The 13,491-nt window shown below is 39.0% G+C and overlaps 2 protein-coding genes across 2 annotated transcripts in view; both read right to left on the minus strand.

Annotated features, from left to right (window-relative positions):
* LOC131371189 (myomegalin-like) overlaps positions 1-638 on the minus strand; it is a 63,191-nt gene extending 62,553 nt beyond the window's left edge. Inside the window, exon 1 of the mRNA XM_058419033.1 lies at positions 361-638. Coding sequence (XP_058275016.1) covers positions 361-410 — 50 coding nt within the window. The 5' untranslated portion in view covers positions 411-638. The remainder of the gene's footprint in view (positions 1-360) is intronic.
* A 9,395-nt stretch (positions 639-10,033) lies between these two features.
* LOC131370562 (uncharacterized) lies at positions 10,034-12,531 on the minus strand. Its single transcript, XM_058417910.1, has 2 exons — positions 12,314-12,531; positions 10,034-12,104 (listed from the first exon to the last, which is right to left on the minus strand). The coding sequence occupies exons 1-2, from the start codon at positions 12,476-12,478 to the stop codon at positions 10,959-10,961; spliced, it is 1,311 nt and encodes a 436-aa protein (XP_058273893.1). The 5' UTR covers positions 12,479-12,531; the 3' UTR covers positions 10,034-10,958.
* Between the last annotated feature and the right edge of the window lie 960 nt (positions 12,532-13,491).

The following is a 13,491-nucleotide window of genomic DNA, read 5'->3' on the forward strand; positions in this document are numbered from 1 at the left end:
AAATCAATCAATCAATCAATAACGCGCTCTTTGTTATTGACTCGAATTAGTTCAGGAAATGGTGTAGACTAAGAAATAACCATTCCTTAGATTGTGGTAAAGATGACTAGGCATGCATTTCTTTTCCAGGTATCATGATAAAGCTACCGAATCGATAAAATGCCGAAAGAAGAAAAAACATCAGCCACATTAAACACATGGTAGATAGGTAGGTAGGGGTGGACTGCATCCTGCTGAGAGGCCTGCATGAGATATCTCCAAATAATTCAAATCAAAGCAAGATTTTCATCCCGATTCACGAATCTATTTTAGTATTGCAAACAATAATACAGGTTGTTTAAACGCTTTGTCACACATTACCTCTCGCTTGCAGGCCAGCTCGGTAACCCTGTCTCATCAGTCCATTCCATTCTTGAGCAAACCTCAGCTCTGTGCCTCCTTTTCTCCTACATTTTTATTCCGTCCCTTCAGATCCACGGAGAAACCAAAGAGCATACGTGTGTTATTTTGTTTCTCCTGAAATGCCGCAACGCTCTAAGCGAAGCGCTCCATCACTGCATTGTGTCTGAGGCGAGAGAGAAAGGGCGATGGATGAATGCGAGGATGCTGAGCACCGTTCTCTCGCGCGACCCTCCTCTGAGCTCGCGCCCTCTCTCGCGCGGTTTACTGGGCGCGCGCGTGCAGCCTACGGTGGTGTCCTACATTTGTTTACACGTGCATTTTGGATGTGACCTAAATAAAAAATGTGACAAGGGGATCCCCTGGTCATGCATCATATTTATATAAGCATTATTACTTCTTTTCTTTTCTTTTTTTTTCAAGTGGGTTTTTATTGCTATTCATTTACACAGCTTGTATACATTGGAATGAAATGTGTCTTCAGGACCATGGTGCAATGCTGCAACATGTAACAGTGCTCAAGACCTCATAAAGTGCAAATACATAACAATGTGAAACGACTGCAGGACAAAAAAACACACACACAAACATACCCGGTAAACTGTATCTGTTGTTCAGGATGTTATATAAAGGTTAGCATTAATGCCAAGTAAGAACATATTGCTCTATGTGATACATAGTGTAGATGTGAACAATGCATATCAGATATACCATTGCTTTATTGCACATTAAAGTAATACCTTTGCTGTTGTTTATACAGATAAACCGTTTACTTAAGAAAGTAAAGAAATTATGTAGAACATACACAGATCAGGCATAACATTACCTACCTAATATTGTGTTCTTCAGCAATTTGAGCAACAGTAGCTCGTCTATTGGATCAGATCACACGGGCCAGCCTTCGCTCCCCATGTGCATCAGTGAGCCTTGGCCACCCATTACCCTGTCGCCGGTTCACCACTGTTCCTTCCTTGGACCACTTTTGATAGATACTGACCACTGCAGACCGGGAACACCCCACAAGAGCTGCAGTTTTGGAGATGCTCTGATCCAGTGGTCTAGCCATCACAAGTCTTCCTCAAATCCTTACACTTGCCCATTTTTCCTGCTTCTAACACATCAACTTTGAGGACAAAACTTTCCCTTGCTGCCTAATATATCCCACCCACTAACAGGTACCATGATGAGGAGATAATCAGTGTTGTTCACTTCACCTCTCAGTGCTCATAATGTTATCCCTGATCAGTGTATATACACTTCATTTATGTGAAAAAAATATGAATACATCAAATAATGTATAGGACTATACATCCAGTACTGTGCATAGCTCACTATAATAGAGATATTTATTTTATGTGATACATACAGTATTACAGAGTCAGTACAAAAACATTTTATATTTTCAAACATTACTTTGCGAACAATAATTATATGTCACAGAAATGTGTGCATGCCAGTAAAGAAAGCAACATATACTTAATACACCACTTTCCAGACAAAAAAATCTTTGCATCTTTGCATTTCTTGCATGCATAGTACTGTGCATTTGTACACAAGTGCAAGAAAGTAGACAAAACATAGCTCATGTGTTTTTATGAAATGCCACACGTGGTCCAGCGCGTGGAGGACGTGTTTCGCTTACATCCGAAATGACCCAGATAGCTGGAGTGTGGTTGCTGCTCTCCATGACCACTTTGATCTGCTCAGCTCTAGCCAGCTCCTCCAGCTCGGGGGTTGTTTCCGGGCACCAGTCCGCCATGAATTTATCCCTCGCCTCTAAAAAGTTTATCTCCACCTCCTCCGGCTGCTTGCCAAGCAACCAGTCTGATGGAAGAGACAGGTGGCTGATTATTACGTGTCATTGATGGAGATTAATACTGAAACTCTGTGTGATAATTTGAGTAAGAATAGAGTAAGAATAGTCTGTTTATAACCAGAATTATTTTGTGTCAACTTCAAAAAGATTCATCTACAATGATTAGCAATAACAGTGAAAGTGTTCATGATATATATTTCATCCTCAGTACACAGTTTATCCTGGGTTAGATCCAACAGAACAAATACAAATACAACAGAAGATGTAGTTATTGCCAGTTTCAATGCAAACCCTAGTTACAAACCAGTCAAACATGAATAAATGTTACCTGCATATACAACAACAACGCATAACATTATGACCACCTGCCTAATATTGTGTTGGTCACCCTTTTGCTGCCAAAACAACTATGACCCATCATGCACTGTGTATTCTGACACCTTTCTATCAGAACCAGCATTAACTTCAGCAACAGCAGCTCCTCTGTTGGATCGGATCACTCGGGCCAGCCTTCACTCCCCACGTGCAACAATGAGCCTTGGCCGTCCATGACCCTGTCACCGGTTCACCACTGTTCCTTCCCTGGAACACTTTTGATAGATACTGACCACTGCAGACAGGGAACACCCCACAAGAGCTGCAGTTTTGGAGATGCTCTGATCCAGTGGTCTAGCCATCACAATTTGGCCCTTGTCAAACTCGCTCAAATCCTTACGCTTGCCCATTTTTCCTGCTTCTAACACATCAACTTTGAGGACAAAATGTTCACTTGCTGCTTAATATATCCCACCCACTAACAGGTGCCATGATGAGGAGATTATTCACTTCAACTCTCAGTGCTCATAATGTTATGCCTGATCGGTGTATATACACTACATTTATGTGAAAAAATATAAATACATCAAATAATGTATTCTAAAACAAATACAGATACAAATAGTAGGCACTAGTCAGGTTCACAGGGCATCTGGTTGAGACTAAAGACTGAGACTGGGATCTTGCAGAGCACAACAAAATAGTCACACAAGAGGGAGGTATTTAGTTTCATCCGAGGGCGAGTGAAAGCACAGATATGAAGCCTAGGGTTAGGCTTATTGCATTTATAATATCCTTTATGCCATGATAACAGTATTGGCATTACTACCACCAGTGTTTTCAGAGGCATTATACTAGTGTTCGTGGTTTAATCCACACCCATCTGGGTTTAAATACAGAAACAAATACTTAAATACATTAATTAGATACTGATAATTATATCCTCTTTAAGATGCCCGAAATAATAATTCTTGAGTCCATTGCCACTGAAGACTCTTATTTATTTACCTTAAACAATAATTAGATCCATGATTTTCAGACACTGCATGATTTTTGTTGCCCCGGTACACTGAATTATCAAAAATCCTTAAACAGAAATGTTTAACAGCATTAACTAAGAGGATCATTAGCAAACCTATGGCATTAGGTGAAAGACCCATTCTTTTGGCACCAATATTTTTAAGAATGTGTAAATGAAAGCACAATGAATACAAGTACAAAAACAAACCTGCGAAATCATGGAGCAGATCTTTGATGAGGTGACCGATGATGGCGTACAGGGTCATGACTATGATAATGGTGGCCAGAACCATATAAAGCACATGAATGGGCATATGGATGGCATCTCGAGCTGGTGGGATGTAGTTTGTAAAAAGCACATCATCCTCAGTTGGAGGTTTGAGATCTGAAGGTTCAAGAGGACCTGCCATGGTGATGAACGAGGCTGTGGACATCAACTGACCACCGTTCCTTCACAGCATTGATGTAGTGTTCTGCCAATATATGACATTTTTTGCTATATTTTGCATATAAATTAAGATTAAGCAGGTATTAGATGCCTACTTAGGAATATTTGTTTTATATAACCAACGTACAGACCAGAACTGGAACTGTAGTATAGTACATACCTCATGAATGAAATACAATCCACTTATGATGCCATCCTTCTAGGATAAACCGCACAATAAGCATCGTCTCTTCTTCATTAGCTTTCTTTAGTTTTTATTTTAGTGCAGAATTTAATATAAATTAAAGATCCTGATACGGCTCAGTGCGTATACACACACTGCCTATACTGTACCATGTCCAGTGTTGAAATTGCTTAAGACTCACAAGGTCAAAGGTATTATCCTTCATCCGATATGGATTAGCACCTTAGACTCACAGATTATAATCTGAAATGCCTAGCCAACAGAACCGATACAATAAGTGTGTTCCTGATATTTTATTATTGATATTATTTGTGTTAACAGCTTCAACAGGTCACATTTATAAGCGTAAAATATTTATCTACCTCATATCATTAATATCGTAGCAAATGCTGCTGAAACCAGGATAAGAGCAAAAGTTTGCTTGTTTGTTTGTTTGTATGTCAACTTATTTTAAAAGGGAGATGTGATATTCCAAAGCTATAAATGGAGCTTATCTAATATTAGCCAGCAGACTAGCATAACCTGTGAAGATTATGAGCATATGTAAGACTGACAATCCTCTCAGAAATCCTGTCAGGTTAGCACATGTTAGCTGTCTAGAATAAGTCAGGGAAGTGGTTAATATTTATATATATGTATATGACTTAAAAATCATTTTATTACTCACTCAGATTATCTTATTCTAGTGAACGTTTTACTATTAGCAATAGGGGATACAGTTAGCATTTATGAATACTTCAAATCCAAATAGAAATCCTGTCAGGTTATTAAATGCTTGCTATCCTGCTAGCACTAGCAGTAAAGGTTATTGACATGAATACCATAATCTACCAGGGTTATCTTATTATCATAAGATTGCTAGTATTAGTAATCAACTCCAAATGAAGATCCTGCCAGGTTAGATAATGTTAGCTATTCAGCTAGACCTAGCAGTAAAAGATTGACATTTGAGTATATGACTTAAAAGAGTTATATTTACCTGCCAGGATTAGCTTATTCCTATAAGATAGCAGCTAGCATTAGCAGTCTATTTCAAATGAAAATCCTATCAGGTCAAATAATGTTTTATGTAATAAATAAAAATATGTAATAACATTTATGACAATTACCAGAAGAAATTCTCTCATTTGCTCGACGTTTGCACTAGCTATAAAATGTTATGAACATTTACGAATGACTTAAAATCCTTTTCATTTGCTTCATTCTAGTAAGCTAGCTAATATTAGAAGAAAAGATAAGGAACATTTTCGAATGTAACAAATCCAAGTAGAAACCTGTCAGAAAACTTGTCATGTTAGCTTGCCAGCTAGTACTATTTGTGAAAACTATGGTGATAGACTTTACATGCACATGAATATAATATGGAGTTGGCCTGCCCTTTGCAGCTATAACAACTCTTCTGGGAAGGTTTTCCACAAGGTTTACGAGTGTGTATATGGGAATTTTTTGACCATTCCTCTAGAAGCGAATTTGTGAGGTCAGGCACTGATTTTGGATGAGAAGGTCTGGCTCTCAGTCTCTGCTCTAATTCATCCCAAAGGTGTTCTATCAGGTTGAGGTCAGGACTCTGTCCAGTTCCTCCACACCAAACTCGCTCATCCATATCTTTATGGACCTTGCTTTGTGCACTGGTGACCAGTCATGTTGGAACAGGAAGGGATCTTCCTCAAACTGTTCCCAAAAGGTTGAGAGCATGAAATTGTCCAAAATATCTTGGTATGAAGCTGAAGCATTAAGAGTTCCTTTCACTGGAACTAAGGGGCCGAGCCCAACCCCTGAAAAACAACACCTGAATTTAATGAGTTGGAGGGGTGTCCCAAAACCTTTGGCAATATAGTTTATATGTCGAGAATGAAAAGCACAAACATTTCTCACAATACATTGTGAGGAAACAAACCTTACTTTAAACACCAAGTTAGCAAAGCAACCATACAAAAAAAAATAACAGTGTGCAATCTCTCAAATTTGACCTGATAATGCCATTTTCATACATTTTCACATACAAGCGCTATTCATCAAGCTTTAATTACCACTGGCTACCGCACCTGACCCTGACTGTAAAACTATAAGCCGTATAGCTGTTCAAGGCATTAGTAGTGGATAAAGAGGTAATTCAGACACAACATGATGAGTCAGAGTATTTGTTTACTGAGGAACCTAATCAAGCATCTGTTACATAGATGTTCATTTTCACACAGACGTGAACCTTTATTACATACATTTAAACATTTGCTCTGTAGAGTGCTACAAATTATTACACTCATACATGGTCTAGAGAAGAATAGAGTCTGTAAACATTATTTGAATTCTTATTGGAAGAAATCGTCACAGAACAGTATCATAAAACTGAGTTTTGGAGCGTTGTTTGAATGAAATGTGCTCTATCACATTGAACCGATTATCTGCTCGGGATGATAGACTAGAATAAAAAATATCTTCCTTTTCCTTTTTGGAGCAGCAGTTAGAGAAGAAAATTAAATATAAATTGTGCAGTAAGAAAGACATTGCATATTTATCTAAATGTATATTGTGGATATATGCATGTTGTACAGAGAACAAATCTCTGCTTAAGTCTAATCATACAAGGTCAGAGAATATGTCAAATGCAAAATTGCCACTTATTGCACCTTTAAAATGTAAAACCTGTAAAATGTGTTCAAATCATCGAAAAGGAAAGACTCCTAGTGCTATAAATGCTGTAAGTGATATTCCATGATTAGGAGAATTTCACAGAATTGGTTTTGTAGATATGGAACCTCTCTGGAGTCTGCTTTCTTCTGCTTCATCATCATCATCATCATCATCACTAGTCGTCTCTCACGTGTCCATCTACATCCACCACTTAAGCTTTAGGACCAAAGGTCTAAAAAAGAAAAAAACGAAATCATGATGGTGTCAAAAACATTAGACATAAAAATGTCTCCAAGGTCAGGACACATGATACACAGATTTATCTTATTAATACACAACGACTGAGACACAGAGTAAAGCATGTGAGGCAAAGTGAGGCATCGTGTGATGAGAACGCATGACACTGAGCGGTCTGTCGGGTCCTGCACTAGATTGAGTAAATGAGACGGCTTATTATGGTATAGGTGGCCAGTACCAGTATGATCATGACCAGCACATACAGAACACAGCAGGGTGATAGCAACAGAATCAAGCGCCGGAGGTCTGGCATTCTCAAAGTACACTGTGTTTTCATTTTGGTCGTGGTTTTCATACTGTGCTAGGTGTGAGAAGCGTTACTTGGGGCTCAGTTCTTTCACAACCAAAGTGTAAACGTGGATATGAGAACTTCCTTGAGCCCTCACTATCCAAAAACTAAGCAAAAACACAGGGAATTGGGATTATCTTGTTTTTGTATCTCCTGTATGATATGATACAGTGTCCCAACACTCTCACACAGGGGAAATGGACACTTTAAACACAATTAAAGGACACTTTAAACACCAATCTTTTTCCAGATTGCCATTAAGAATGCCTTTGACAAAAAAAGAGCATATGAAATCATTATTACGGCTGGACCAAGAAGCAATGGACTAACAGGAAACATGGCAAACACATCACACCCAACGCTACTGGTTGCCGAAGTATGCAAAGACAACTCTGTGTGGGTTTACAAAGAAATGTCAATCATACAGAGGATGGTTTATAAAGACAATTACTTTAACGTTTATAGTTACAAGTGTTAAATTCCACAATGGAGATTTTGGGATAACCCTCTACATGGAACCTCACCCTTTATCCTATTGGAAACACCTTTTTATATAGATTTTAGATGCTCTTAATGCAGCTATGAAGTCTTCAAATCTCAAATTTAGTTCTGGATAAAGTGTAGAAGGATATGGAAGAAAGAAAAAAGTATAAATGGGTATCAATTGAAGAGATATAAAATATTACACAGCTGAAGATTGGATGAGGAACTTATAGAAGATCAGAAGAAAGTATTGAAAGATACGTTCAAATTTATTATATCCGAAGACAAACATTCTAGACAAATTTCGAGGAAAGTTTATGTCCTTACCTTCATACAACATCTTAGCTACATTTCCAATTACGTAGAAGTGTTGAACAAATGCTTGTATGGTCCTCTGTAAAGTTATCTAACCTATCCAATCTAATTCTACTGCTCTTGTGGAGCCATCTTGTTTTTCAGTCATCATCCACTCTCATGATCTCGCTTATGATATAAGTCCACTCCATGACGATTAACACAATGTTAAACACTAAGACCCCGATCATGGCTGGATGCAACATGTCTGCCGTGAACAGGAGCCCCAGAAAAGATTCGAACAGGTCTTCATGAGCAGTCCAGTAATGTCTGATGAATTTGTTTGGACTCTTTAGTCTGTCATGTGATAATCCTGGCTGCAAGGGTTCAACGTCATAAGCTGCTAGAAAAGTAATCTGTTTCATAACGCTATCATTTTTACACCTTCAAGAGCAATTCTGAGTAGCTGATGTCTTATCATGCCACTCATGCATTTCTTGAATGTTAGAAGTGCTTATAGTGTGTAGTGGTATAAATGAATCTTGAATCTGATTGATCAGAAGTTATTAATTAGTTTTCCATGATGGCAGCTCTGACAGCAATGGCGGCTGTAATTCAAGTGAGAGTTTTATATAAATGCACACATTCTAACACTTTATCATTTCTAAATTAAAAACATATTCGCAGGACTTGTAGGTTAAGAGTGGAGCTTTCTATAAGGAAACGTTTCTTTAACGTTTTTGGAAGGATTAATATCTGTGTTAAAGCTGTAACTGATACGGATATCTTCATGGCAACTTTGTGGTAAAGTTTCTGCATTGTGCTTAATACACTATATTGCCAAAAGTTTTGGGACACCTGTCTTTACATGCACATGAACTTTAATGGCATCCCATTCTTAATCTGTATGGTTTAATATGGAGTTGGTCCACCCTTTGCAGCTATGACAGCCTCAACTCTTCTAGGAAGGCTTTCCACAAGGTTTAGGAGTGTGTTTATGGGAATTTTTGGCCATTCAATTAGAAGTGCGTTTGTGAGGTCAGGCACTGACGTTGGACGAGAAGGTCTGGCTCCGTCTCCACTCTAATTCATCCCAAAAGTGTTCTATCAGGTTGAGGTCAGGACTCAAGTTCCTCCACACCAAACTCGCTCATCCATATCTTTATGGATTTTGCTTTGTGCACTGGTGCGCAGTCATGTTGGAACAGGAAGGATTAATCATTAAGAGTTCCTTTCACTGGGTCTAAGGGGCGAAGTCCAACCACTGAAAAACAACCCAACACCATAATTCCACCAAACTTTACACTTGGAACAATGCAGACAGGCAAGTACCATCCTCTGGGCAACCACAACTCATCCTTTCACAAATGTTTGTAGAAGCAGTCTGCATGCCTAGGTGCTTGATATTATACACCTGAATTCACTGATGTGGAGGGGTGTCCCAAAACTTTTGGCAATATAGTGTATCTTCAAGAGAAAGAAAATAGGCTGTTGATTCCTACGCAGGAAAAACTACAACCTTATTCTGATCCTTCAATGCATATTTGAGGTAGAACTCGGGAAAGAGGAAGGTCCAGATGATCACAGTCACTAAGGTGTTGGCAGAGACGATGAAGATCGTGATGAGATGAATCACTTTGGCATGCTGCATGTGGAGATCAGTATAATGAGTGTGAGTGTGTGTGCATGTGAGTGGGTTTTAGTCTCTCTCTCTCTCTCTGCAGCCTTTAATGCTTTATTATGTGCAGCAAATTAATCCTCCTAACAGTCATAATAGCTTTAAATCAAAAAGCTTCAATAGCCAAGCATGAAAGCTTGACAGCATAATTAGAAACAAATCATCATTTGCAATTTGAAGTACATTTCTTTATTCAAACCCACAAAATATAAATGATATTGACATTGTCACCTGTACCTTAGAGCCGTTATTATTCCACATTAATCTATAAATCCCCATAAGCACAGCTGCCACAATACATCCAGCACAAAAATGGACTGAGATTTTTGACACACAAACGGAACGTGAGCAAAATGCTACTTTTCCTTGTGACCTATAAAAATTCAATTCAATTCAATTTTATTTGTATAGTGCTTTTAACAAACAGCATTGTCTCAAAGCAGCTTTGCATAAGAAACAACATAAGAAAACAACAAACATATAAACAGACAAATAGTCCTAGATGTTATCCCAAGTGAGCAAGCCTGTGGCAAGGAAAAACTCCCTTAGATGGTATGAGGAAGAAACCTTGAGAGGAACCAGACTCAAAAGGGAACCCATCCTCATTTGGGTGACAATGGAGAGTGTGATTATTTTGTGCATTTAAAACACATATACATTTAAAAAGAAATATATCTGTTAATATGCTTTATTAGATCAGATTAGTTCCTATCATCATGGCTTGTTTTATATGATGAAAAATAAGAGAAATGCTATGAACAACACCACATCAGGCTATGTATTAAATTTGTAAAATTTGGAATAAAAAACTGTGCTGTTTCCAATTCTTAATCACAAATTTAAACCTGGTCTAAACATGATGGATATCTCTTCAGTCCTGTTGCTCTAGTCAGTCTGTAACTCTCCTGCAATACAAAATATTCACAGTATGGCAAATTCTAAAAATGAAGGAAAACAACAACAACAACAACAACAACATATGGTGTTCAACCTCAACAAGTTCACCCTGTTGCACCAACACACTTCTTTAAGTCCTTCTGAATAAGTGCATCTGCTAAATGCTGTAAATCTCCAGCATTCACAATACAGTGGAATTCGACCGTTTCAGTCCTGTTGCTCTTGCTGGTTCTGCTGATGCTCCTGCTGTAGGAAATATTGGCAGTAGAGTTCTCGCACGTCCTCCCCGGCTGGATCGTCATCCAAGACGGGCGCCATGTGAGTGGGCATGGGGCTCTCCTCCCGCCTCGCTGCCTCCAACCACTCCTCTGCCAACTCATCACCATGCACCTCGCACATATTGTGTAAAACGCAGCATGCCACGATCATGGCTGGCACTCCATCTACGTGGCAATCGTTCCTCTTTAAAAGGCACTGCCAGCGTGCCCTGAGTCTCAGGAACGCCTCGTCCACGATGGCATGCGCTCTCTCAAGGCGCCGGTTGAAGGCACGTTGCCCAGCCGTGAGATTGTCTGACCTGTCGTAGGCTTTCAGTAACCACGTCTGAAGAGGATACCCAGCATCCCCCAAAACTACAGACCCCAACTGCTTGCCCATAAAGTTTCGAGGTAAAGACTGGGGCAACAGCCTGCCCTCACACCCCAGAGTCCAAAGAGAAGAGTTTTGCAGAATGGATGCAGGATCTGAGCCACCTGGGAAGCCTGCACACACATCCCAGAACTGCCCGAGGCCATTAACTGCACCTTGGGTAATAACTGAATGCCAACCACGGCTGTTCCAGTAGCTATCAGCGTCAGTGGCTGGAGCAATAATAGGTACATGGAGGCTGCTGACGGCGCCAACACAGTGCGGAAAGCCCCAGCGAGTGCTAAACAGGCGTACGGCATCTTCCAGCTCCTGTTCACTTGGCTCACGGAGGTACAGTGGGCGCAGCGTGGCTCCAATTGCATGGCACACCTCACGTACGCACTTGCAGACAGTCGAGCGTCCCACTCCGAACAGCTCCCCGATCGTGCGGTACTCGACGTTTGATGCCAGCCGCCACAGCACCAAGGCCACGCGCTTCTCAAGGGGCAGAGCGGGGCGTAGACACGTGTCCTGTCGTGCCAGCCAGGGCTTCAGCTTGTTGCAGAGGTGAAAGAAGGTCTCCTTGCTCATACGGAAGCGCTCCAACCAATCAGAGGGCTGGAACTCTGTTAGGGCCACTCGCTCCCACCAATCAGTGCTTGGCGTGTTGGACCAAGCGCGTGTTCGTGCCACAGTGATGGGGCGTGTGCCTTGAGCTATCAGCATCTGGAAATAGAGGAAACTGTTGAACAGGAATACAAACTAAAATAGATCTTGTTATTCTTTTTCCTTTGGCCGACACCTGTTCCCTTTAACACAGATAGCAATGCACAGGATATGTAATACCCAAAGACTTTAAATATGCAAGAAGGTAAAACGTTACTCTTCTTAGCTCAGGTTAATGAAGAATTAAAACTGAAAGATGAAGATATTACCATCATCATCCTCCTCTGTCTCTGCAGGAAATATTGTCTGTGTCTGACTCTCCGCTGAACTTCACGCCGTCTCTGGGTCTCTGCGTTGTTCATGTCCCTGCGCCGTTTCATTAGCATGTAGCTCAACGTAAACATGAGAGACTTCAGCGCCTCCTCGTTCGCCATTTTAGCTATTTTCTTTCTTTGTAATGATATTTTAACTTTTTTGTTGATATAATGTTAGATACTAGATTCAGGTAACTTATCGATTTTGCATCTATGTTTAATCTAGCACCGTTTCTACCTAGCATCTTCTTCTGTGATAAACAGTACAGAACAGAGCCCGTACAGTCAGATCGGTGCTCCGTATCCCCACCTAGAGGTGAGGGTCAGTATCGCTTCACATACGCTGGAGTGAACGTTCTGCTGCCGCTTCATCTTATTAAAATTATTAAATAATTATTAAACAATTACATTAAATAAACCTGTGCCATATAGATTTCTTATACACTTATATTCATATACATTTTTCCAATTATTTAATTTTAATTAAAATAACATAAATGTGTAAGTATTTTAGATATCTATTTTATTTGTTTTATTATTATTATTATTATTATTATTATTATTATTATTATTATTATTATTATTATTTACTTTGAGGGGGCTCACTCTCACTGTGATTGACTGGATTTTTCTTTAAATAGATGTTATATAAAATATACATTATGTTCTTAAATGGAGCAAAAATGGTATTTGCAAAGAGGATGCCTCTAGAATATTTTTTCCAGGACTGCTGTTGTTTTGGATTTTTTTTTTTGTGTGTGTGTGTGTGGGTGAATCTCTTTTTAATTTTTTTTTTTCTTGCACTATCTGGTCATTTTTTGTACCTTTTTTTTCTGAATGGTTCGGTTGGTTATGGTTATAGCAAATAAATAAATAAATAAATAAATAAATAAATAAATAAATAAATAAAATGTTTAATGATGAAGTGTTTTAATTACAGTAAAAGATTACAATTGTTTACATCAATAACGATTCAGTTCACAAAGATAAATTATTATTATTATTATTATTTTTATTGTTGATTTTTAATGTTATTATTATTTTTATTGCTGTGGCTGTGGTGGTGGTGGTAGATATCTTTGTTTTTTATTTTATAAAAATATAAAAATATTACTATTAAAAAATGACTAAAG

Source organism: Hemibagrus wyckioides, linkage group LG20, assembly GCF_019097595.1.
Source record: "Hemibagrus wyckioides isolate EC202008001 linkage group LG20, SWU_Hwy_1.0, whole genome shotgun sequence".
NCBI classification, from domain to species: Eukaryota; Metazoa; Chordata; class Actinopteri; order Siluriformes; family Bagridae; genus Hemibagrus; species Hemibagrus wyckioides.